Source organism: Podarcis muralis, chromosome 13, assembly GCF_964188315.1.
Source record: "Podarcis muralis chromosome 13, rPodMur119.hap1.1, whole genome shotgun sequence".
Classification (NCBI taxonomy): domain Eukaryota; kingdom Metazoa; phylum Chordata; class Lepidosauria; order Squamata; family Lacertidae; genus Podarcis; species Podarcis muralis.
Genome location: NC_135667.1, coordinates 42274439 through 42301533, shown reverse-complemented (window position 1 = coordinate 42301533; position 27095 = coordinate 42274439). Strand labels below are relative to the sequence as shown.

At 47.3% G+C, this 27095-nt stretch overlaps 1 protein-coding gene across 5 annotated transcripts in view; it reads right to left on the bottom strand.

The window, feature by feature from the left end:
• Nucleotides 1-2679: 2679 nt before the first annotated feature.
• The window catches only part of ADAM11 (ADAM metallopeptidase domain 11), a 70088-nt gene continuing 45672 nt past the window's right edge, over nucleotides 2680-27095 (bottom strand). For 2 of the 5 annotated variants that reach the window (XM_028703814.2, XM_028703819.2), the window contains 11 exons: nucleotides 26761-26832; nucleotides 25757-25849; nucleotides 24167-24247; nucleotides 23775-23825; nucleotides 22739-22802; nucleotides 20443-20542; nucleotides 20167-20286; nucleotides 19669-19837; nucleotides 18973-19087; nucleotides 17631-17721; nucleotides 12659-14770 (listed from right to left, as the gene is read on the bottom strand). In XM_028703814.2, coding sequence (XP_028559647.2) covers nucleotides 14725-14770; nucleotides 17631-17721; nucleotides 18973-19087; nucleotides 19669-19837; nucleotides 20167-20286; nucleotides 20443-20542; nucleotides 22739-22802; nucleotides 23775-23825; nucleotides 24167-24247; nucleotides 25757-25849; nucleotides 26761-26832 — 1002 coding nt within the window. In that variant the 3' untranslated portion in view covers nucleotides 12659-14724. Of the gene's footprint in view, nucleotides 3375-4600; nucleotides 5988-12658; nucleotides 14771-17630; nucleotides 17722-18972; nucleotides 19088-19668; nucleotides 19838-20166; nucleotides 20287-20442; nucleotides 20543-22738; nucleotides 22803-23774; nucleotides 23826-24166; nucleotides 24248-25756; nucleotides 25850-26760; nucleotides 26833-27095 lie in introns of those variants that run through there. The other 3 variants (XM_028703815.2, XM_028703816.2, XM_028703817.2) reach the window with 3 other exon arrangements.

Below are 27095 nucleotides of genomic sequence, written 5' to 3'. Positions count from 1 at the left end.
GAGGCAAGGCTTCTGTTTGTACTTCGGCTGTATCCAATATCAGTGCCCAGTCGAGGCACATGGGGTCACAGTGCCATCCTCAGGCACTCCAGAGGTTTACCAAAAGCTTTATTGTTTGTGGTCTTCCCCACCGCTTTCTTCCAGGTATGCCATTTCACTTACTTTCTGCACTGCAACAGAATAAACTTTGAAGTTCATGCTAAGACAGGCATGTCCAAAGTCTGTTTCGGGGTCCTAATCTAGTTAATTTTTTTCCTGAGGTAAAATCCCCCCAAAAGCTCAACAACTTCAATCCTAAAAAAAAAACCCAGCAACTTTGGCGTAAAATTGCAAAAAAAGCTCAACAACTTCAATCCTGAAAAAAGGTCAACGACAACGTTGGTCGGCCCTTACGCATGTTCTGACCCTCTTTGAAAAAAAGTTTGGGCACCCCTGCTCTAAGAGGAAGGGTGAGAATCTCATTTTGGACTCTTCATCAAACTGCAAATCCTAGGCTTATTGGATATGGTGGGCAGTCTAATTGGTGCACGGTACTGTATACAGATGTCATATGCTTTTATGCTTGACATTCGCGCCAGTATATTTGAAATATGTTTTAATTACGCTGCAGAGGAATTCCTATGCAAAAACTGTCCTGGCTAAGCTAGGGCCATTAAGGAACATTACAGGGCCGCAACGGGACGCGGGTGGCGCTGTGGGTAAAACCTCAGTGCCTAGGACTTGCCGATCGCATGGTCAGCGGTTTGAATCCCCGCGGCGGGGTGAGCTCCCGTCTTTCGGTCCCAGCTCCTGCCCACCTAGCAGTTCGAAAGCATCCTTAAGTGCAAGTAGATAAATAGGTATCGCTTTATAGCGGGAAGGTATAACGTTTCCGTGTGCTGCGCTGGTGCTGCGTGTGCTGCGCTGGTGCTGGTTCACCAGAGCAGCTTTGTCACGCTGGCCACGTGACCCGGAAATGTCTCCGGACAGTGCTGGCTCCCGGCCTCTTAAGTGAGATGAGCGCACAACCCTAGAGTCGGACACGACTGGCCCGTACGGGCAGGGGTACCTTTACCTTTACCTTTAAGGGTCATTGGCAAGACAAGAGAACTGTCCTTCCCTCTTGCCCCGAGGTGTGAACAGAGACTGAGGGTTTTAAATGCTCCTTTCTCCTTTGACCTCTGCTGTTATAATAATAATAATAATAATAATAATAATAATAATAATAATAATAATAATAATAATAATATCTTTATTGTCATTACCCCCTCTCGGGTTGACACTTGCCACTGCATCTGAGTGACAAGACCCAGGCTGTGGTCCTTCAATAAGTTGGCATGGGGGCTTCAAGTTCTTCCTTAAAATATAACTGATTATGTCATTTTACTTCAGGAACGACTTGAGGGAGGTTCCAGTTCAGAAAGGCTGGCATCTCCCAGGGAGACGTTTCAAATACCTGGTATGCTCTTGAGTGTTGTATCTATCGGCTAGAGCAGACTTCCTCAACTTTGGCCCTCCAGGTGTTTTGACACTATCATTCCCATCATCCCTGAGCACTGGTCCTGCTAGCTAGGGATCATGGGAGTTGTAGGCCAAAAACATCTGGAGGGCGGATGCTGATGAAGCCTCATTTAGAGGGTGAAATAATTCAAGGAAAAGTCCCCTTAGTGTAGCTGTCAAATCCAGCCACAGATCAATGAACTAGAATAACAGTTTTGGAACTGAGAGCTTGGGCTCTTGCTTTTAATGCCAATGTCCATCTCTGGGCTAAGTGGGGCAAATTAAGAAGATAGTCTCTGAGCAGAAGCAGAGTGCAAGTTTTTACACTGAGCCCAGAACCTGGTTTTTGATTATAAATTCCAGGGCTCAGCTCTGACTCATGAGATGCCATTTAAGAAGACTAGTCACAGAGCAGTGCTCTGTAGCTTTAATCACCCTTCCCACATTTGTGAATTAAACAGAAAGGGTACTCAGTCAAAAGATGTGATGTCCAGCTTGAGCCCCAGCAACTCTTGCCTTAGAAATTAACTACTGGAAGGGGCAGGGGCCAGCCCTATGCACACTTACCCGGAGATAGCCAGAGATAACCTACACAATTAACAAGGGCGTTCAATTAGCTAATATATCCCACTGCAATTTGAGACAAACACAGTACAATTTGCAGGACCAGAGTTCCTGGATCAGTGCTCTTTGAAAAGAGCTCTTCTCTTGGACAAGCCAATTAGGCTAAGCTAAACAGGTGGCGCTGTGGGTTAAACCACAGAGCCTAGGACTTGCCGATCAGAAGGTCGGCGGTTCAAATCCCCGTGACGGGGTGAGCTCCCGTTGCTCAGTCCCTGCTCCTGCCAACCTAGCAGTTCGAAAGCACGTCAAAGTACAAGTAGATAAATAGGTACCGCTCCGGCGGGAAGGTAAACGGTGTTTCCGTGTGTTGCTCTGGTTCGCCAGAAGCGGCTTAGTCATGCTGGCCGCATGACCCGGAAGCTGTACGCCGGCTCTCTCGGCCAATAAAGCGAGATGAGTGCCGCAACCCCAGAGTCGGCCACGACTGGAGCTAATGGTCAGGGGTCCCTTTACCTTTACCTTAAACAGGACTCTCATAACTAGTTCAAACCCATGACGCTCCCACCGCAAGTGAACTTTAGACAAACAAGTTAAACTTCACAGCACATCCGGCGCAAGTCAAAGAGACGCTAAGAGTTGAACAAAAAGAAAGACTTTACTTTTCAGTCTTAAGATATGGCAGTTGGATGCATTTTAGTGTTTTCCCTCGTAGTATACATTAGGATTAACAGAATTCTGCAGGAATTCAAATCTTAAAATATTGGCCCTGCTTTTATTATTGGCCAGATTTTCTAAAGGTCAGGAGCAAGAGTAGATTGCACTCTTTCAAACTTAGCAAACATTGGCAGGTATGTGCGCAGCGTAGCGGGGTACACAAAAGGAGAAGGCCTTGCATCCAGCTGTTAGCATCTGCCTGAGCGGAAGACCCAGAATTGTCCCATCAATGGGTTTGGAAGCCAAACCACTTGCCCAGCCTTCAACATTCAGCGTGTGCAGTGAACGTGTAATGTGTATCTACATGAATGCCCCGAAGCGGCATTTTAGTTAATCTTTGGGCACATCACAATATACAGACAAGGCTGCCCACCCCTGAGGGAGGCAGAGCAGATCATAGATATATATACATATACACACAACTCATGTGCAAAGGAAATCACAGTCCGAGGTGCCCACGAGCCGGAGAGTGTGCTGGGAGATGGCAGGGGTCCAAGGTGAGCGCAGCACAGAGCGGGCTCCCTCCATGGTTGTGCTCTTCGTTTGCGATGCCACCTTTGTTCCTCTTCTTCCTCACTGCGCTGTCTTTGAAGTTTTAGGAGCCTTGATCCTTGCTACTGTGCGAAGGTTAAAAGAGGGTTCAAGTTGCCCATTGCACCAAATGCTACAGCTTGCTTACACACACTCACTCACTCACTCACTCACTCATGTTGAAGCACACATTCATAATCTCTCTCTCTCTCTCTCACACTCACACACACACACACACACACACACACACACACAGCCACTCACCCACCAATAGTGCAACCCTCAAACCCTGAACCCAGATCATTTCACAACAGAACAGATAGAGATGCCCAAACAATGCTCAGGTCCCCCAAATCACACAGTCTGACAAAACATTCTTTGTGACCCGAAAACTTGCCTGCACCTAAGATCGACCACCTTTGGTCCCGTAAGAAGAACACCTTACCTGTTTTTGGATTTTAGTGTGCCAACAGCCAGTCCTCTCAGTGGGGACAAAGGAAGCTACAAATCCCAGTATCATTCCTCTAGCTGTAACCTCATGAATGAGAAGGGAAGGAGTTTCCAGCAAAGGTTAGGGGCAAGAAGGGATTTGACAGGATAGAATTGGTCCTGTTATTGTTTCACTGCCCGGCATTCCTATTTCATAAAGCTGTGGTGCTCAAATAGGAAAGGAAGGAGGATAAGGAAGGAGTACAAGGAGACAGGGGTAAGATGGAGTGCATCAATTATGTCTGACAGGAACGCCCTGCTATTGTAAGCTTCCGGGCAGCAAGATGGCATAGGGGGCCTTCGTTCCACAAGAATATTCGCTCCATATAGCCACACCCAAGCCACCAGCTCCAAAGACAGCTGACCATTCAGTTCCCTTATAGTACCATTCAGAAATCCTGCTTTTTCGGATGAGGAAAATGGCCGACTGGGTCAACCGTTGTACAAGCCAGGAGGAGAGGTGTCTCATTTGGTAGAAGGCCCAGTTGGGCTTCCCCATATTTACTCTTACACAGACGCTTGTTGGTTTTAGCAATGTAGCCTTGAAAGCATTCAAGAGTTGGGATCTGGATCCTGCTGAATCTCATCCCTCTTACTCTCTTCCTCACCTCTACCTCTTCGTCACCCCTACTGAAATCTGAAAAGGCCCTACTGAGAGACACCAGCATGAGGGTGCTCTTGCATATGGCTAGGAGGTCAGATAGTTCCTGCCCAAGACTGGCCAAATTAGATGAGCTGTTGAGAGATCCACATCTGGAGTTCCCACAGTTCTTTTTCATGGATCCCCAAATCAGATCAGGGAAGTACTGTATTTAAACTGCAGCAGGAGCAGCCCATCCTCACACAAGAGCCCACCTGCCATGGTACAACCCAGACACCATCGCAGGGAAGACCAGGCCTTATCCCCAACCCATTGTAGGAGTTAGCAGCCTTTTCTGCCTGCTGTTGGAGGGAGGGATCTTTGCAGAGAACTGTAGGGGATTATTAGCCTCAACAAGTTACTATTCTCTTCTTAATAGGGCTGTAATTTTCAACTGGGAGGGTTTAGCATATCATTCCCTGTTTATAAAGAGAGAGGCATTTGAGTGCGAACACTCTACAGCTGCAATAACTTCCTTTCTACTAGGGTTGGGGACCCTGTGCCCCCTCAGCTATTGCTGGACTTCAGCTCCCATGGGCGCCAGCGAGCATGGCCAATGATTGTGAACTGTAGTCCAACAACATCTGAAGGCCCCACAGGTTCCCCACCCTGCTTTAGCCTACTATTTCCCAACTGTCTGCTAGCTGAGGCCCACTTTCTTCAGTGTTGCCATTAGGTAAATTTAGGCTCTGAACGGAATGGGCGGCCCCCTTTTTATGGCAATGTGGTGAGCCAGTCCTGTTGAGTTTTGGAACCCCACCTGCTCCTTCTGCTGAGTGGAACAGAATTAAAAGTAGAGGCTTATTTCTCTCCAACATCACATGCGGGCGACGCCCCCACTCCGCCATCTTGGGGACAACCTGGCACCTCTGGTGGTGAGCTTGGGACAATAAAAAGATCAAAAAGGGATCTAGCCTCCTAGTCCACCCAGGAGCAGTTTTGTGTTGCTGTGGGAAGCACCTCTCCAGGAACAAAAAAAAGGGGGGGCAGAGAATATCAGGACTACCGTGGCATTCATACATGTGAAAACGTGTGGAAGAAAACACACCCCAACTGTCCTCACACACCCCGAATGCTCGATTTCCACTCCACGGGAAAGGGAGCAGTGCGTCTTCCAGGCACAGAACTAGCTGAGGAGAGGAGCATTGCTGTGCCCCCGTGTTGCGTGGCTTTTTGGTGGATCCAACATGGTACATTCCTTGGTGGGATTAGCAAAGTGAGGCACACTTGTAGACCTGTGAAGTAGCATCCCTTTTCTGGCCCTTTCCCCCAGGAAAGGTCGCGAGAAGTCGTGACATGGTGCCCTCGGCAAGGGTCATCCGTGGGGAGCTGCTCCCACAGTGCGAGGCAGTGCAGTGCAAGTTGCCCCTCCAAAGGAGGGCGCTTCTCCTGCCCATGTCCGTCCAGGAGGCAATGGAAGACTTGGTGGCTTGGGATGTTGGTTATCTGCTGACCAGGAAGAGGAAAGGAGGGCGTTTTTTACCTTCCTCCCCACCCTATGGTGAGTATACAGACCCAGAGCAGCAGCACAAAGATCAGGGTTATGAGCTGGGGCTAAGCCCCTCCCGACCTGAAACACAGAAGCAAGGGGGGTAATTTTAGTGGCAATGCGGAGCAGTAAAGGAATGCATAAGGATAGAAGTAATGGCGGTGATTCCTCAGCAAGGTTAAAAGAGCCAGATGTGTTCCCTCTCATTCATTGGTATATGATTGAAGCATCCGGAGCAGACGTTCCCAAACTTATTTGGTCAACCGCCCCTTTTACAGAAAAAAATTACTCAGCGACCCGTGGAAATCTACATTCTTTAATCGATGGGGTGGAGGACAGTGTTGCAGCTTGCCTTCCATTGGCCAACTAGGCAGACAAGCTGTGATCCATTTCCCCAGCATCATTCCTCTAGCTGTAACCTCATAAGTGAGAAGGGAAGGAGTTTCCAGCAAAGGCTAGGGGCAAGAAGGGATTTGACAGGATTGTTTCACTGCTCTCCACTTTCCCACAGCCTGGGTGAAGCTGAAAAGGGTTAACCCAAGCCCAGGAAAACCCCTCACCTCCAGCATGACTGCTGGATAATAATAATAATTTATTATTATTTATTTATCTGGCTGAGTTTCCTCAGCACCTAACCTGGCAGTAAGCCTTTTTGTGGTGTGCTTGCTGAACACTGAAGTCTAGGTCCCACTGTTTCATACTTTGGGATGGGAAGGAGAGATGGGAAGGACAAGACTGTTGGCGTTGGTCTTCTTAAGCATAACACCACAACTTGTTACAGTGCAGATCTGCAGACACTGACACAGAGAATACTCTTGTGTAAGTTGGGTGCTTGCGAAAATGTCATTAATACGTAACGGAAAGCCAGCGGAGCCATTTTTCAGCTGAATGTACATTCTAACCCGTGTACAATTCACATTTGCAGTACAGAGCACAATTCAGTGTGTTGGTGTTGACCTTTAAAGCCCTAAATGGCCTTGGCCCAGTATACCTGAAGGAGCATCTCCACCCCCATCGTTCAGCCCGGACACTGAGATCCAGCGCCAAGGGCCTTCTGGCGGTTCCCTCATTGCGAGAAGCAAAGCTACAGGGAACAGGGCAGGGGCCTTCTCGGTAGTGGCGCCCACCCTGTGGAACGCCCTCCCATCAGATGTCAAAGAGATAAACAACTGCCTGACATTTAGAAGACATCATAAGGCAGCCCTGTTCAGGGAAGTTTTTAATGTGTGACATCTTAGTGTATTTTTGGTCTTTGTGGAAGCCGCCCAGAGTGGCTGGGGAAACCCAGCCAGATGGGCGGGGTACAAATAAATTGTTGTTGTTGTTGTTGTTGTTGTTGTTGTTGTTGTTGTTGTTGTTACTACAGAAACAGAACTCCCAAAGTCGGTTTGAATGTCTGGCAATGCTGTGAAATGCCTTTGTGATAAATAGGATTCACCCAGCCTCTACAAAGGGGCCTATTTTTGACATTGGGTCACCAACGAGGACTTCACCTAACCGCCATTTTCATGATTCACTGCTTCCCAACCCACAATGCTGGCGCAAAGATTTTGGGGACTTCAAGCAATGCACTCTCATTGGGCCCTTTATGTGCAAATTCTGGCAATTCTCACACATTTTAGATCAGTGTTTCCCAAACTTGGGTCTCCAGCTGTTTTTGGACTACAATTCCCATCATCCCTGACCACTGGTCTTGCTAGCTAGGGATGATGGGAGTTGTAGTCCAAAAACAGCTGGAGAAAGTGAAAATAGTGGAAGTGTCAGGGCAGTGGGCCCCTCTGCCGCTTTGGTGATGCCAGCAAATATTAGATTTTGCCATGATAAGGGGGCAGGGGTTGGCAAAGGTGACAAAGGGATTGTCTTGGGTTTTTTATTAATGCCATGAGCACCATTTGCCATTTTACAAATTCAAGTTGTTTTTTTCCAATGCAGGTGTTGTGGAAATAGGAAGAAATCAAGTTATCTTGTACCATGTACAAGATTTCTGCCACAACAGAAATTCTTCGCTTCTCCCATTATGGGCTGAAGGCAGAGAATGACATCCATTTCAGAATTCTAAAACTGTTAGTAATTTACAACTGCAGTTAACACATTTCTAACAGAACAAGTCCATTGAACTTTGAGGGACTCAGGGATGAAAATTTGGTTCACTCTGCATTTTAATGCAAATATCCCTAACTGACATGTCCAGAAACTATGCAAACAGAAGCAGAGCTACCAAATTTGAACATTTTGTGATGCAGTTCTCCAACTAAAAGGATTTGTATAAAAATGTGTCTATTAGGGGGCACGTATGCATCAAATCCATATATATAAAAAACTGCAAGCAATTTTTCCTAATTTAGGATTACATTAGACAAAATAACTTTCAAAAAAAAATGTGTCTATTAGGAGAAATGCATGCAAAAGTTCTGACAATTTTTGAGGGAAGCTTTTTTTATATATTAAAAAAATCACTAACTGGAACAAAAATGGGTTGGACTGGGAAAATGATAAACAGAAATTGAAACTGATTCATCTATACCTTAGTTCTGAATTAACATAGGATTTTATTGTTAAGCATCTACTCTTAAGCCGTTTCAGTCTAATAGGTGCAATTATCTATTTTCTAACTCTATAGAAGGGGTTATTGCTGCTAGTATGTTTTAAACAGAATAAAACATTTAGATTTAATGTCTAAAATTTGCAAAAAAAAACCAACAACCCACCACCTTAATTATTATTTTAATTTTTTGTTTTGTAATATTCTGTTGTGTATGTTGTTGGATTTAGAAACACAGGATGCAAAACAGTGAATTCAAGATCACCACCTCCACTCCTTTGACTCACAGAAATTACGTGGGTGACACTTTGCCTAACATTTATCTTCATGGCAGACAGAGAGTCACCTGCTAATTTTCTGTGCAGGGGACTCCTGTCAACTTTAAATTTAGTTTTAAGTCCATAATCATATTCTGCTTTTAAAGTACCCCTATAAAACTGAATTTGGTATACCATTTTTTAAAAACGTAGTTAACCTTTCTTTCACATATTTTATTGATTCTGTGTCTGTCAGCCACAGCTATGCAACTCGCATAAAGCTCATTCCTTTGGGAATTAGAAAGCATTCTCCAATTGTACCCTGAATTTTGACATTTTCAAAATGTTAAATTTAGGAGAGAGATATTGTGCAGCAATTATAGCACCAAAGCATGGAGACACACTGTGGGAGTGGTTGGGGAAATAATATATTGAAAACTCATTGCTACTGTAACCAAAGTGACAAACACAATCTGATTTGCAATCCCTACACACGACGTGTGGATTATTATATTTTAAAAGCCCTAGATGTCCCAAGCCCTGCATATTTCACAGAACAGTTTCCTTCCACATATTCCCCTTTGCCTGCTCTGATCAGGAGAAATCATAGAGAAGGAGCTCACTTTTCTTTCCTGGCAGCTGTGGTGCAGTAATCTTAGACACTGGGCTTAACGGTCATATGGATGTGTGTGTGTGCTCTTTAGATCAGGGGTCCTCAAACTTTTCCAGCAGGGAGCCGGTTCATTGTCAGCCCAGTACACCTGAAGGAACGTCTCCACCCCCATCGTTCTGCCCAGATGCTGAGGTCCAGCGCCAGGGCCATCTGGCGGTTCCCTCATTGCGAGAAGCAAAGCTACAGGGAACCAGGCAGAAGGCCTTCTCGGTAGTGGCGCCCGCCCTGTGGAACGCCCTCCCATCAGATGTCAAAGAGATAAACAACTACCTGACATTCAGAAGACATCTTAAGGCAGCCCTGTTCAGGGAAGTTTTTAATGTGTGATATCTTAGTGTATTTGTGGAAGCCGCCCAGAGTGGCTGGGGAAACCCAGCCAGATGGGTGGGGTACAAAGAATAAATTATTATTATATATTATATTGTCCCTCAGACCTTGTGGGGGCTGGACTATATTTTTTGGGGGGAAATGAACGAGGGATGAGCGGTGCGCGAAAGGGCTCCGGAGAGGGGCTGCTTTAACTGGTGGCTGCTTAAGAGGGGCACTCAGCCAACTGTGGCTCCTGTGTCTTGCGAGCGGCAGGGGCTGGTGGCGGCGGGATGATGAGTGCCATGCGAAAAGGCTCTGGAGAGGGGCTGCTTAAAATGGCGGCCGCTTGAGCACTGCTGCTGCTGCTGGCACCAACAAAGCCCAGCCCCCTTCCTCCTCTAGGCAGGGCGGGTCGAAGCCAGGAGGAGGGAGGGAGGAGGTGCCGTGTGAGGGAGAGGGAGGGAAAGAATGTGCACACTGGTGATCCATGCGCTGGCGATCCACGCAGCGATTCCCAGACCGTCTGCGGGCCGGATTTAGAAGGCAATTGGGCCTAAGCCGGACTGCGGACCTTAGTTTGCCAACCCATGCTTTAGATGGTAGTGTGCTTCACTTCACTGTATTTTGGGGGCCTTTTGCAGAGTTAGGCCTTAGACCTCTACCCTAAAGTCCTGTTCCAAATGCACCACTGCCTGGCAGGGCTCCTGTGCATTTAATGATTGGCATAACAGGCAGACGTTCGTTTAGCAGGTGCAGTTTCACCTCTCCGTGCTGGAGGTTGCACCTGTTGAATTTCTGCCTGTCAATGAAGCCCTGCAAATAATAAAGGCAGCACCCTACTCAGGGCAGATGGCAGCATCTATTCAATATCCATATAAGAATAAAACTTATTTACAATGCGATATGACTACAAATTATCACACAGGTTCCGATGTGCATGCTCAAAGTTTCCTGAAAGTCCTCCCTAATAATCCAACATGTGCCTTTGGGCATGTGCTATATTCATGTATATTCATTTGGCTCCATGATGCAAAAAAGGTGGGACAGAAATGTAAGAAAATAAATATATATAGGCTGTGGAAGAGGGAACAAGCTTGTTTTCTCCTGCTCTTGAGGGTAGGACTCAAACCAATGGCTTCAAGTCACGAGAAAGAAGATTCGGACTGGACTTCAGGAAGAACTTTGACGGCAAGAGCTGTCTCACAGTGGTACAGTCTCCCTCGGGAGGTTATGGCCTCTCCTTCCTTGGAGGTTTTTAAGTAGTGTTTGGATGGCTCCCTGTCATGGATGCTTTAGCTGAGATTTTTGCATTGCCAGGGGTTGGACTAGATAACTGCTAGGGACATAGAATCATATAATTCTTCCAACTCTTTGATTCTGTGAAAGGAATGAACTTTGCATGTGGCCATTGGTGCGTTCCTCTTTTTACTACTTGACATGTTCCATGACTGGGTGCTAGCAGTTGAAACAAGAGCCGCATTGCCACAACATATAACATGGTGGGGTTTTTTTGGTTTTTTACCTCACTCTTTACTATGCTGAAAAGGGACGCGGGTGGCGCTGTGGGTTAAACCACAGAGCCCAGGACTTGCCGATCAGAAGATCGGCTGTTTGAATCCCCGCGACGGGGTGAGTTCCTGTTGCTCGGTCCCTGCTCCTGCCAACCTAGCAGTTCGAAAGCAGGTCAAAGTGCAAGTAGATAAATAGGTACCGCTCCGGCGGGAAGGTAAACGGCATTTCTGTGCGCTGCTCTGGTTCGCCAGAAGCGGCTTAGTCCTGCTGGCCACATGACCCAGAAGCTGTACGCCGGCTCCCTCGGCAAATAAAGCAAGATGAGCGCCACAACCCCAGAGTCGGCCACGACTGGACCTAATGGTCAGGGGTCCCTTTACCTTACTATGCTGAATGAAAACGCCCTTAATCACATCATTACCTTGTTCAACCTAATATTTGTGTGAATCTGTTCCAGCTCAGTCTCCATCCACAGAGGACAGTCTCCACCCCTAGTTCCCAAACTCCTGGCTCTTTTAAACTTCCAAAGAACAATGAAGCCATGAAATGAGAGGAATGCCAAGGGAGACTGCCAGGTCACATTCACAAAAATAATACACAATGGATGGACAGCAGCAGATAAGCATGGGTGTGTCTCTTATAGCACACAGCAGGGGCAGATCTCTTCTCCCCATTAGGGTGGTACCAGGTTCCAAGTGATATTCATGGTTTTTCAGAAAGGGAAATCACTGAGTTGCCAGATGTGAGAGCTTGTTCCTATGTGAGTGTTAATGGGCGAGGTAATCATACTGATTTAAAAGAAGACCTTCTTTGGCTATCACTGGCTTTTGTGATATGTTCAAAGGTCCAAATTTGCCACCTACCATGGTAGGGAATGTTAATGAGCACTTAGCCATCAGTCCTTGTAATACCTGAATACTGCAACTTAGGGTCCAGTTCTGCATACTGCTCCATACCCCTTTGAGTGCATATGGAATATTAGTATGTCAGGGTTAACTGTTCAAGCCAAGCCTTTCCTCTAACTTGTTTTTGTTTTTTTTAATGCGGGGAAATTTCCTTCTTTTTTTGTTTGTTTGTATAGAGGGCATTGAATCACATTAGTCCCGTCTTGCAATTCAATATAATCAAGTTGTGTTACTTTCTGTGTGCAAGAACTAGGCCTTTGTTGTTGCTTATGTCTAGGTCTATGGTAAGTTATAGCATACTACAGTGGTACCTCGGGTTAAGTACTTAATTCGTTCCGGAGGTCAGTTCTTAACCTGAAACTGTTCTTAACCTGAGGCACCACTTTAGCTAATAGGGCCTCCTGTTGCCGCCGGAGCACGGTTTCTGTTCTTATCCTGAAGCAAAGTTCTTAACCTGAAGCACTATTTCTGGGTTAACGGAGTCTGTAACCTGAAGCGTATGTAACCTGAAGTGTATATAACCCGAGGTACCACTGTACAACTTTACAAACGAATCTGCTAAAAGACTACCTGGCTGGACCAGGTGGTGTATTTTGTTGTGATGAAGTTTTTCTAACTGTGTGGGTCCTGACGAGACCCATATTTATATAAGGTTTACATTCTATACATGGCAGGCAGAGAAGTCCGAGCCGTACACAGAATCTTTAGGCTAACTCACAGCCAATGTCCATACAGTTGCACACAAGTAAACCCAGCACCCATGAGTTAAGATGTTCCTTTTTCAAAAAATGGCAGCAAAGAATTGCTTGAGTGGGTCCTCTCTACTCTGGTTGTACTCAACACAGGCTGTATTCCCACTATAACTTTAAAACACACTAGAAGCACATTTCCCCCCATTTAAGAATTCTAGGTACTATAATAATTTACCCCTCACAGAGTTACAATTTCTAGCAACCCTTAACAGACTAGTGCCCAGATTTCTTTCAGGGGAAGAATATGCTTGAAAGGTATAGCATGTGCAAATTTGGTTGTATGGTTTTATCATTCCCCCAACCTCATCCCTATAAAAGCAGCCACTTGAGAACAGGAGTTTTGAGGGTTGCCTTAATGGAGCTTCTTAACTGGCCATTTTCCCATTCAAAATGGCCCTCCCCTGGCTGTTTCTGCCACACAGAAGGAAAGGATAACCACATACCGTATTTTTTGCTCTATAAGACTCACTCCCCCCCCCCTAAAAAGTAAGGGGAAATGTGTGTACGTCTTATGGAGCGAATGCAGGCTGCGCAGCTATCCCAGAAGCCAGAACAGCAAGAGGGACTGCTGCTTTCACTGCGCAGCGATCCCTCTTGCTGTTCTGGCTTCTGAGATTCAGAATTTTTTCCCCTTATTTTCCTCCTCCAAAAACTAGGTGCGTCTTGTAGAGCGAAAAATATGGTATATTTCCCTTACAAGTGGATTCATACCAGAGGCACAGGAAGCAATGTTGAGCAGGAAAGCACCTGAGCAGTTTCCTTCCCACAATGTTGCAGCCTCCAGGGCTACTCTGGGTCAGAAACTACCACTGAAATACTACTAATGGAGCATTACATGTTATGGGGGCCTCAGTTCAAACCGAATGCTTCATATATTGAGGGAGGGAGACACGCAAAAGGTCCTGGTCCCCATATCCCACAGGTAATTATATACTCAGGGCAGGTGTGTATGCACAAACACAGGTATCTATATAGGCAGTAAAACGTGTGTGTGACATTCATTGCTACAGCATTGGGCCTCGGGGCCCCTGGGTTTAAATCTATGCTACTCACAGACTGCTTTAGTCAAGTTGCACTCTCTTGGCCTCAGTTTCTCCAGGAATAATGGTTTATCTTGTAGGTTTCTTGGGCGGGTTTAATACATCTCAGGGCTGCAAATGCTCATTGTAACATGTGAGGGCTTGTATGTGTGCTAAAATATGACGCATATCCTTTCATTTAACAGAATGGGAGGAGCACAGAAAATACAGCAATTGGTTTACATGTAATGGTGAGGTGGAGAGGTCAACACAGGGTTTCCTGAAGGTAGAGCCCTTTTTTCCATGTCAGAACAAACACAGTTCATGATAAATACCTGCTTTCACCATGAGGGCCCGCTCAAAATGAGAACACCTCACAGTGAAACCAAGGGGGGGGGTAAAATCCTCTCATGGGGACTTTACCACAAAAGATAAGAAAAGGTAACATGTCAAAACGTGGGCCTTAGAGACCAAGGGCCAAGGTTAACATCAAGCACCTCATCATTATCATCCAATATTTGAGAGCAGGGCCTGTTGATGTGTTAGATGGCCGAATCTTTACAATCTGGGGAGAAGAAGCCCAGATGCGTTTTGTTTATTGCCCAAAGGCCCTCCTCCCGCAAGCCAACTAAGGAATGGAGAGCAAAGCGTTGCTGATGCCGGCACTGATGGATGCATGGAGAGAAGCGATGGCGCAGATGAGGTCTTCTTGGTCGAGAGGGGCCTCCGCAAGAGAGCTGGTTCAGCCACCCACATGATCATTGCAAGCAGGGAGTGCGGGATGAAGGCGATGCGGAGGATGGGATGGAGGGGATGAGCGATGAAGGGGGTGGCGGCAAGGGGTGGTGCTTAGATGCCCTGCTGAGCCGGATCATACCTTCCTCTGCGAATGTTCCTTTGCAAGCCGAGGAGAGAGAAGGAAAGAGAGAGAGGGGGACGTGGGTTAGCAGGTAACTTCAGCTGGGTACACCGTGGCCTAACTGCCTCAAGTCTTCGTGCCGCATGCCATGGTCGGTAATGCAAAACCCAGCCACACATGCAACATCTTCCTTACCATCCAGGACAGCTTTTGTGCAGAGATCTACCACCACTATTCTTCTTAGCTGACATAGCTCCTGCCGGAACTTTAAAAGGGCCTTGGGAAGGCCAAGAAAGGAGGAACAGATTCGCCGGGATCTCCCCTGCGGCACACAAGTTAGTCGCACAAGGGCCTCAAGTACAAAGTCAATGTTTGTGCTGAATTTCTAATATTGGGTATGAGCTTCTTTAAGCATGTTTCTAGCCGTCAGCAGCAAATTAAAGGAGCATCTTAAAAACAGTAGCAATTGGAGAACAGAAGAAATATGATCAAAGCCGCCACTATATTAAGGAGAGGGGATTTCCCACACAGCAAAGGTTTTATGGTTTCCTTCAGCCTCATGCTATTGGGCCCTCTGCTGAGGCACACCTTTTTCGTTTTCTTACCACCTTCGCCCCATAGTTCTAGTAAGGAAAGAATCCGAATTTGACCACCAACCCTTTCTTCAAAGCACATTTTGAACATCTCATGGCATATTCTCCTTTTAAAAAAAGAAAAGCTCCGAAAAACAACAATTCAAAACCCTTGAGAAGTATATAACTGAGCAATGTGTTAGAGAGAGACTTGAAGATGCTCGTAATTCCAGAGAAGAAATTGCAGACCTGGAAAGAAGGTGGTCAGCTATTTTAGCTAGAAACCAGAGGGCCAAGAGGGCGTTCCACCCCTCCCCATTCTCTCCCTCATCCCAGCGTCCAGAACAGCAGTTTGGCTGGGTCTGTTGTGCCTTGCTTTCCAATGCAGTAGTGTAGACAGGCAGGCGCATACAATATACAAATACCAGCAATTATTTTTGTGGGTGGGGGAGATTTGGGGTGGGGGTTTGAGTGGGTTACAGTTCACTTTGTAGGAGCCAACTCTGAGGTCCCTGCCCCACCCCACCTCCATGCCAACACCCCCTCCCTCCAGCCACCATCTCCTTAAAGCCAGTATTTTGAGTCATGCGACTATTATTTCAGACACTCCTCTTTCATTCATGCAAGTGTCAGTCCATGCAGAACATCAAACAGGGAGCATGGTGTGGATCAGAGAGGAAGAGTGTGACTCCCCAAGACATTCTTTGTTTACCCCAACACCACCAGCAGCCCACCCAGTCAGCCCGCCTCCTGAATGCTGCCATTAACCCCCAGTCCCCAATGCTGAATAACTGCCTCCCCCCAAACAGCCCCACCCTCCCAAAGCAGACAGTGATCTGTAGCTAAGCCCATGTCTAGATGACCTAACGCCAAGTGACCCTTCTACCCAAAGCAAAACCACAGGGTGCTGGACCCTCAAATTTCCCCCACAGCAATATGCTACAGGTCAACTGGGTGAAAAAGCCCAGTTTGTTAGGTGAGAGGGCAATGGACAGAGGTTAAAGAGGATGCAAAGGCCCCAATTCAAAGCAATGCAGATGGCAGTTAAAGATATGCAGGTACATACACTCCTAAGACAGATTTTTAAGAACTGGGGTGGGAGATGACAGCACTTACAGCCCTCCCAAACTCCTACAAGCCCATGTTCATGCAGGGGCAGGACACAGATCCTGCTCCAGCTGCTGCAAGTACAGGCAAACTGCCTGAAATGGTTCAGGAGGGAAAGCTAATGGCATATCAAAACCTGCAATTGTACCAGTGTACCCCAGCCCGGTCACCGATTCCATTTGAAAGCTCCCTAAGACCAATTCATATTCTGCCTTTACAGGTGGCAATGTAACACCGGAAAGCAATTTTAACACATCATACATGGTGAACGTTTTGTTCTGGTGTGCCCCCATTCACCAGGAGCTGGGCTTCACCACATCAGTCTGCCCTTATCCCCACCACTCCCAGTGTGGCTCTCAACACAAGAGGGTGCCTTCCGTTCTCCATAACATGCGCCGTGCAAAATGCATTGAGGGTTAAAGAGTCAGCCTGACAAGTGGGCTCAGGAGCAGACCTGAAACGCTCTCTAAAGTTGCGGCCACAACTGGGCTGGAGGTGGAGTCAAAAAGGCCTCCATCAATTGATATTCTCTGAGGCTTGGTGCCCCTCTCTGCTTTCCCTAAGCCTGCAGCCCAGGCTTGTCACATTTCCCTGCTGCAGCCAACCCCTATCTGTCTGAGGGTGGATACAGACTACCAGTCAGCGCCCCATTTTGCATGGCAATAAGCCCCATGTGCAAACCTTCCTTTGCCACCCTCCCCCTTGCACCGATGGCTACTTCCTGGGATGGTTGAGGAGTCTCCTGAAGGAGCAGGGGAGGAATCTTAACCAGGCTTTCAAATCAATCCCCGGCTCCTCCTTTTCTGACTGAAGGTTCTGCAGAGAAGGAACTGGCCACAGGGTGTCGATCCACCAAGTAAGACCGATCCTTGTCTCCAGTCCAGGCAGATGTCCGGACCGCCCCCAGGAACGCCCCTGTGCCTTCCCTACACTACCAAGTGAAGGAGTTAGAAAGTGGCCTTTCCACGACAACGCCACCGGAAAACCGTGGTCGTATGAATCCACCCTGAGAAAAACAGCAAAAGCTGAACTTGGTAGGGGGGTGGGACATGCCTCAGCTCAACGCCCCCCCTTCCCCAGAGCTGAGTGCAGGCACCAAAGGAGCTCACTGCAAAGGGCACCTGGAGCAGAACATGCGAGAGAGCTCCCTCCCAGGCAATACAGTGCAGGGGCGCACTATTTGAATGGCACAGCATGCGCAAGTCGACGCTGCTTACTTAAATCCCCATCCGGTGCCGCCCAGAACGATAGCCGCCACCAAGATTGCTCCAGCGATGGAGCCAATGATGATGTTGGTTCCGCTGGGACCTGCAGAGGAAGAGGGGACAAAAATATATATGTACGTATTGTGAGGTTACAACCATAGGTGAATGGCAGAACGTTTGCTTTGCATGTAGAAGGTCCCCATTTAAATCACCAGCATCTCCAACTAGAGCTGGGAGAGTCCTCAGTCTGAAATCCAGGAGAGATGCTGCCAATCCGTGTAGACAATACTGGGCTAGATGGACTAATGTTCAGACTCAGTTTAAGGCAGCTTCCTCCCCATATGCCTATGAAAAGGGGAGGTCCAACAATATGGGTGCTTGACTGACAGAGCCCGAATTAGGTGGGGCCCGAATTAGAAAGAGGGAGCAGCCAGTCTGACCTGATAAGAGATAAATAATTAAATGCAGGCTTAAAGAAAATGGTGGGCGTAAGAACTCGTGGCTTTAATCTGTGCATGTAGATTGACAACCAAAATAAGAGGTGGCTTTCAAAAAACTGAAGCTGCATGATTCTGGGACAGTCTTCCAAAAACAGCTGTGGGAGAAAAGAACCAGAGTGATGACCTCCTTCTACGGGTCAACAATAGAAAGTGTCCTTTCATACTGCATCACGGTGTGTTATGCTAGTTTGACATCATCTGATAGGAAGTGCCTACAGAGGGTGGTGAATACAGCACAAGATATTATGGGCTGTCCCGTGAATCCGCTGGATGAAATAGCGGAAGAACATTGCCTCAGGAGAGTGAGGAAAATTCTCAGGGATGATTCACACCCTGGCCAGCACTTTCTTGATCTCCTGCCCTCAGGCAGAAGATATAGCATGATTAGTCGCATCAACAGGGTAAAGAACAGCTTCTATCCGTGGGCTGTTAGGCTGCTGAATGAAAAGATAACAACAGGGCAACTGACTTTCGGGTTTGGTGGGTGTGCGTCAGTAAATGAGGGGAATTAAAACTAAGAGAGCCGAGTGGGGGGTGCTCGTGTAATTTCACTATTAACAAGTTGTACAAGTGACAATAAAGTATTTCAATTTCAATATGTACTCAGATTTCTCCCAAAGGTTTGATGTTTTTGTATTCCTCCCTTAATTTAGAATGTGATAAATAAAACAAGGCATGTGGAAGCCAACAGCAGATTGGAGAAAGGGCTTTGGGATCTTCAGAGGGAACACAGAGGAGGGTCTCTGCTACGACCTCATGTTGGTATAAGGACCACCACGTTTGCAGTTTTGATTTGGAAGTGCATGAAATAAGGTTCTGGTCACCTTTAAGAGAATCTTGACATGCAAACTTACCCTTGTACTTTTCTGTCTCCCCTGTGGGCTTTGGATCTGGGATGGGGTCATAGACACTGCAGTCCTTTCCTGTCCAATCAGGATAGCAGATGCATTGGCCCTCATTGCTGCAGACCTATAACCAACAAAGAAGCTGCATGCTTTGGTCCTTGAAAATGTTCCTCTGATATTTGGTTAGTATCCTAAAAATGTCCACTTGGGCTGCTTTTGGAAGAAGTAAGTTGCTTTCCCCTATGGTGGCGTGGACACAGTTACAAGATGAAATGGGAAAAACAAATTTAAATCCCCCAACCACATTAAAAAAGAAGCCAAAGCATTGTTTTCTAGCCTTTTCCCCCATGGCGGGGAGAGACCATTTCTGAATGAGATTATTCTCAAAGAAATTAAATGCATCCATCACTTTCGATTTTGCCATCACGTAATACACCATATTATGCTCATAGAACGTAATTATTAAACGTATGGACTGGGTCATGATGACATCCATTTTGATCCATACTTTCCAACTTCATAAAAGACTAAAGGAGGCTCCCTCTCAACCCTCCAGTTTCAAAACCATTGTCCCCAAGACTTGGCCCCTGGAGGAAATAAAGCCAAGGAAACCGGAGCAGATGGCTCAATATTTGCATCTGTGCAGACCGTACTGCTAAGCATATGTCAAAAGCAAGGCACTTGTGAACTGTTTGCAAGTTGTACCCCATGGTCAAAGCAGATCTGGCCACCCCAGCTGCCTGGACAGGTGCTAAAGTTAAAGGCGGATACAGGAAGGCATTTGTGGTCAAGACACAGCATGCTGGGTCCACAGGGCGTCCCGTCTTCCACGTAGCTCACATCCGTGCCATCCACAAGCTGCACGTGGCCGCCCCTAGGAGAGGAAAATAATAGTTCCATTGTGTGGGTGGAATATTTCATTGCTCCCACACATGAAAGAGACAAGGCTCTGTAATTACAATGCTGGTGGAGATAATGGGGGAGGGAGAGGGGCCTACCAGCGACTTCTTTTGACAATTCCTGTTGCTGCATCTCATGATGTACTGTGAGGGACTCCTGCAATCTACATGGAAGTTGTGGCGGTGTGCCTGCAGGACTCTGCCAGCCAGACTTTGCTAATTTGCTGAGAAAAGAACACCCCGGGAGGAAGTGCTTAACCCTCCCCCCACTGTGGATGGATCTAGATTGTGAGGCTCCACTAACCTGCAGTCAACGTAACGCTTCTGGTGATAGAAAGTCATGGTGGTGATCTCACCAAGAAGTTCGCCCATACGTGGAGAACCTGTCACGTTGGCGCAGAGGAGGTATCCACACAACACGTCTCTGAGCGCAGGGGGAGGAGAAAGAACCAGATAAGCTACGAAAAGAAGGGATTTTGCACCAGCTTGTCGGCTGCGGTAGTGTGGTGGTCTGGTGCTGTGCATTGTAGGAAGGGGACACAGTGCATTCTGGGAAAGGGCGAAATCTGAGATTACTCACTGCTTGATGCAGGGCACCCAGCGGTTCCCCTCTCGCCCGCAGTTCCCTCGCTCAGTGCCTTCAACATTCAGCTTCTCATAGCAAAACCTTTCAGCTGAAGCTTGAGTCCCAGGGAGGAAAAGAAGAGAGAGGTATGACATACCAGAGAACATAACACACATAGACTCCATACTTCCCTGACCCAGCATTACATTCTCTACAGAGCTACTCTTCTGAACAGCTGCTCATCAGGACTTCTAGCGAAAGCCAAAAACCCTGGGGGGTTTTGCTCCAAAAAGATTTTGAAAGGAAGGGTGTAATTCTACCATTGGTCTGAAGGTGGTGCTGGTGCCTTCAGATGACTGGCAGTTTGCAGTACAGTACTGTACTCATTTATTACTGAGACACTGGGAAGATCTCCAGGGAACACAACTTTTTACCAGACTCAAAGCTGGTGAGGCCTTGGGGTTTATATTACCCGTCCAAAAATGTTGCTAGTATCATAAGATCCCAATCTAACAACAGCAGGACAAATGCAAAGCAGGCTGGGTATCTGGGGTTTTAGTTTTACACTCGGAGAGGCAAACCTTCATAACTGAATAGTCCACAGTTTAACTGGATTGTGACAGTATATTTTGCTGCCACTATTGTGGTGACTGAGGTCGAGATGCTGCTTTCTTCTCTCTGCCCTTCTCCACTTTCACAATTTGGAAAAGCAGGGTTTGGACTGCATGGAATCCCAGGGAATTACTCGCCTTATTTGTGGATGACACGTTCCTCTTTCTAGTTACAGGTAGGTAGCTGTGTTGGTCTGCCGTAGTCAAAACAAAATAAAAAAATTCCTTCCAGTAGCACCTTAGAGACCAACTAAGTTTGTTATTGGTATGAGCTTTCGTGTGGTATCTGAATAAGTGTGCATGTATACGAAAGCTCATACCAATAACAAACTTAGTTGGTCTCTAAGGTGCTACTGGGAGGAATTTTTTTTATTTTGTTTCAACGTTCCTCTTTGTTAGAAACCCAGAATGATCTATCCCTACCTTGAAAGTTCTCATCAATGATTTTGGACACCTCTTAGGATATAGCACTTACTGGTCTAAATCAGCAGCTTGAGTCATTCAGGGGCATTTGTTCCTCAGGCGCCTCTGCATGTTGTGAACTGTGATCTGGATTGCAAGTGTTAACCTAAGTGAGGCTGCTGGTGGATAGGTCTGTGATCGGACAAGGAGCTGGACTACGGTATACCAAGCTTGCAAGTCCATTGGAGGCCTTCTAAGGACATTTTGGTACAAAGCTTTTTTTGAAAGTCAGTGCCAGTTTCAGAGAGCATCCAACTTAAGCAACCCAGACTGTTAACTACAAATTAAGCCCCTCTTACATCGTGCCAAACAAGAACAGCATGTCTGGTCTTTAGCTGTGGTGTAGCCCTGACTATTTCATTAGACTAATGTTGTGAAATGCTGCAAAGCCCTTGCCCTCTGCTCTTGACTTGGCACTGGAAAAATCAGGATACAAGATGGAATCGGAGCCAGCCAGGCACAGACAGAGAAAGGGATTGGCTGGGTATCACTGAGAAACTAGCCTATAGATGGACGAGTTTGAAGACTCCCTCTCACTCTGTCTTGCAATTAAATTTTGCATGTTAGCATCTCTTGGGGGGGCAATGACAGGGAAGGCTGAAGATGCTGCTATCTGTTCATCAGTGATTTTGCTGGTGCTGAACCCTCATCAGCCTTTCAGCCCTTGGCATGGCCGCAGGATCATCTTATGTTGTCCCTCATTGACTCAAGCCATTAACCACCTCCAGCTAAGGTTGCTAGGTCTATAACCTCCTGGCCAGAACTCAAACAATATGCCTCTCACCCTAGTTGTACCCCACTGCCAGCAAAAGAGAGCAGTGGGGCAACAGAGTGGGTATCAAAATGAGAGGTGATACAGCTGCGTACATCCTCCTTGCCCTGCTCCTTTTAAAGCCACAGGAAGAGCCTTCAGGAAGAGCACCTGGTGGGGTTATGCAGGTAGGGTGGCTGTTCTGTCTTCCCAAAGCTGCGTATTGCTGTCACTTACAGAGATGGGGAAGGGATTGGTCCTACTGCTGCACCCACACCACACCAAAGCTCCCAGTGCCCTGTGCTTCCCCATCTTGGTAAGCAGCAGCAACGCACATCGTTGGGAAAACAGGAGCAAAGCAGTTGTACCTGCACATCCTCCACAGCCACACATCACCCACTGATGTTATGGGGACGTAGTGGCAACGTGAAACCAGGCTTCGCTACACCATCCCCCACCCATCCGAGTGACTAAGAGCACTACTTACCACGATCCCACAATGCACTGCACTGGCGGTCCCTGGTTTTACAACGCCCTCCGTAGCACCGGCCCTGCGCAGGAGAAAGTCAGAGTTGTTAGAGGTTCACAAGATCCTCACTTGATCATATGCCTCCGTGGACAAATAGAAGGCTCTAATGTATGGGGCCTGGGAGTGCAGATTCAGCTCCTCAGGTCTCTGCAGTACTAAGGTTGCATGAACCGTTAGAGTAGCTATTCTACAGAGCAGAGGTCTGGATAATTTGGGGTCACTACAAATAAACTAGAATTTCCCCAAGCAATTTCCCTTTCTCCATATTTGGAGCCAATGAAACTTCCTTTAGCATAAATTAATGGGTAGGGAGACAAGAAGCTGCATTCCCAGGAAATCTTAACACACTGGGAGCCTGACCAGCATGAAAAGCTTGCTGCTTTCAGAGCAGAAGGGAGTAGGCACAAATAAAGGTCTGTCCTGCTGATCAGTTTCGTCTGATAATATAACAATCAGATGCAAGCTGCATCATGCTCAGGGGACTTGACTCATCACACTCTTGATTTCCTCCCTACTCTCAAGCCGTACAATATATGGCCACTCTACAAAGATACGGTTTCCCTCTCCATTCTATGGGACATTATTATTTCTAACAGAAGCTAGCAGTGAGCTCCTTCTGTGGGCTGTGTCAGTCTCTACACTGAGATGACTTTTGTACCTTTCTGAATTGCCTATAAGTGAATATTTCACCAAAGCTGGCTTTCCCCTATCACAGTGGTGCACTGCTAGGAGAAATTGTGCCTAGCAGAATTTCCACCTGCTATGCAACCCTTAAAAGGCACAGGCACACTTCTCTGGCAGTGGGTGCAACAGCTTTAACCATACATTCATTCCCTTGCTTTCCTTCCCTGGTGCTGGAACTGACCAGGGTTTGTCCACCCTGCACATGGCAAAGGCACATGGATGCAACTGACTATGGGTGCAGCTATGCCCCTCACTGGCAGTAATGCCAGGGATATCACACCCAAGTGCGAAGCTGAGATACCAACCTTACCTGTTCATTGTCACAAAAATAGCCATCCTGCTTGTGCAAATTGGGTGGGCACTATGGAGCAAAGAAAAAAATAATGAGAGAGGGGAAAGGGAAACATAAATATTCAATATAGAACAAGACAAGATTCTTCACAGCTCAAGAGTCACTAAATTAACCAGTTCTCCACATAGCTAGGATTGGAGGATAGGGCATCCAGATTAGCTTGAGAGCTTCCTGCCAGAATTTGGCCCATGTTCATCTCATTTTAGAAATTAAAGCCCTGGAGAATCAGAACTTGGAGGTGCAGGAGGCATCTCCTGGGGTTCAAAAGGGAGGTGGTTTGACTGGAACCCTGAAGTGCATCTTCCTGATTCCCCTGATCAGATCTTTGCCTGGTAACTTGCCCATCTCACCTGACTGGAGTCACCTGTGCAGGTTTCAGGGATGTCACACTCATTCACGGGATCTCGGCAGGTTACACCCCGTGGCTCATACTGCAGGGTGCGAGATGCGAAAGAAGCAAAAGAGTTATTTAATACTGGCTGGTAAGGAAAGGGAACAGGCAGAAACATCTTCCCACATTTCTTGCTCAGTGTGCTGGCTGTTAAGTTGCGGGTGAACATATCAGACGGCACAGCGATTCTTCAAACAGCTCTTGTTTATTCAGAAGCCAGAACAGAACTGAACTGAAGGGCTCAGTCAGCCTGCTTATATAGAGCTCCAGTACCTTGGTACTGTAACAACTTTCTAAAACTATCCAATCACTGAACGTCACTTTCGATCCTTCATTTGCATACAAACTATCCAATCACTGAACATCACTTTCGATCCTTCATTTGCATAACTATCTACAGTATCCCCCTGCTGGCCCAGGGTGAGAACTTCAGTACATAACACTGGCCTTGGAGGTGAGGGGAAGCTAGGCTCCGCAGTCTACTCAAACACTCCTTTCCCAACCATTCTCAATGCAGAAAGAGAAATATTGTCTGCACTCTCCCTGGAGCAGCATGGCTTGCTGCATTCGTGATCTCACTTCTTTTGATAGAAAAGAATAATGAGAGCAGCAATGGCAACTTCCTGCAGTTGCTTGTACATCTGTTTACCGAATGTTCATCCAGGTTTGTTTGCATAAAACAACACCGGCTATTTACTGAAAATTCATTCTGCTTTGATTGCAGGGAGGTTAGGTGACATTGGAAGCATAGATTTGATCCAAGGTGGGAAGAGTGCACCCAATTATTCTCTCCGCAGTCTTTACAACCTTGGACAGCATTGTTTTTCCCCTGAGCCGGAAGTGGAGCTGCACAGAAGGAAGCTGCCTCCGCAACTCCAGAGTCAGGCTCCGATGAGAGGCTGTTGTAGGGGCGCCTAGTCAAGCATCCTTCAGAAAATGCGCCCAGGGCAACCAGCCCCCCAGGCTACACCTCTGCCTGAATCTGCCAGGGAGTGACTGAATTCTAGCCAAGAATAGTGACGGTCTGGAAGCACCCAAAGAGTCAAGTGGTTGCAGAAAGGCTCACCTCAAGCCTAGGACCCACAGTAATACCTAGAGCTGGACTTTTTCAACACAACACAACATGTTGGGGTTCAGTCCCTGTGAATAGTCTAGAAGCTTCTATAAGACAGCCGAACTAAGCAGTTGTGGAGTAGACTAATGACCTGGAAGGGGACTGTGTCACATACACATACGTACACATGCATGATGGGTGTGAATGTATGATATGCGTGTGATGTATGATGCCTTATCTGCTTGGATTTATTTTGTAGAAAACCACAGACAATTGTGCAATAAAATTCATGCCTCACATGGGCAGTGCCCACTGTGCTTTGGCCTAGTTTGCAGCACGCCCACAGGCACAGCTGATTTTTCATCTGCTGCAGAGTTCCTTAAAAAGGTGCCTTGCTTGAAACTAGTGCCAAGCAGACTCTGAGTGGAGCTTATGCCCGTGGGAACACCTCCCCCCCCCCCCGCCTCACCACTGCTGCCAATCTCACCCACTTACCTTGCACCCTCGGCAGCACAAGCCATCACTGCACATAGCATCGTGCGTCAATGTGCATTTCTTGCAGCAGTTCCCCCCACCTTTGGAGCACTCCTTCAAAGGGGGCAAAGCAGAGAGAACGGGGGGGGGGGGGGGAGGGAGAGAGAGAGAGAGAGAGAGAGAGAGAGAGAGAGAGAGAGAGAATAGCCAGGTGTTAATTTTGGGTCAGAGCTGGAACAAACCCTGTCTAACAATGGGTGCCTTGAATTCTGAACTGGACCCTTTGTGTTGAGACTGGAGACTGCCAGGATCCTCCAAGGCTTTCGCTGAGAGAACTTTTGCCGTGTGTCCCAGTCTCCACCTCAGTGCTTTAGTGATGCAGGAGGGACACGGGTGGCGCTGTGGGTTAAACCACAGAGCCTAGGACTTGCCGATCAGAAGGTTGGCGGTTCGAATCCCTGTGACGGGGTGAGCTCCCGTTGCTCGGTCCCTGCTCCTGCCAGCCTAGCGGTTCGAAAGCACGTCAAAGTGCAAGTAGATAAATAGGTATCACTCTGGCGGGAAGGTGAACGACGTTTCCGTGCGCTGCTCTGGTTCGCCAGAAGTGGCTTAGTCATGCTGGCCACATGACCCGGAAGCTGTACGCCGGCTCCCTCAGCCAGTAAGGCGAGATGAGCACCACAATCCCAGAGTCGTCCGTGACTGGACCTAATGGTCAGGATTCCCTTTACCTTTACCTTACCACTACTTTCTGTCTCCACTCACTATCTACTGTCCCCCCTCTATGGCAGATAACCTTCCACAAGTCTGTGCTCTCCAGATATTTTGGAGCCCCAGTCAGCTGCCCATGCCAAGGCTTGCATCTTGCACCAAGTTCCTGAAATACCCCAGCCTTCTGAAATAATATGAGGAGCTCATAAGCATGCAGAAGGCAGGACTGAATAAGAGGCCCAAGTCCAGCAATGCCATTCCCCCGTCACCCCACCTCCACCCACATGGCAGTTTCAGCCCCACTTGACACTCACCGCCAGAGACCCACAGTCACATTCTTCTCCTGCCTCTACAAATCCATTACCACATTCAGGGGGATCAAGGAGCTGTAACAACGGGGGGGGGGGGGCAGAAAAGAGATTAAATCTTTAGCGGCCTCCAAGCCATCTTCTCATTTTGCATGTATACCTTGATATCCTACGCCCCACTTCCTTTTTGCACTAGGCCAAAACTGACCCCGCCCCCCCATTTTGAGGGAATGGAGGAGGCTTGCTTTTAGAGTAGAGATGGAAGCGGCATTTTTTTTGTTAAGTTATCCTTCCATAAACTAAATTTCTCCACTGTTGCACCAAGCGGCAGCCTAGCTGAC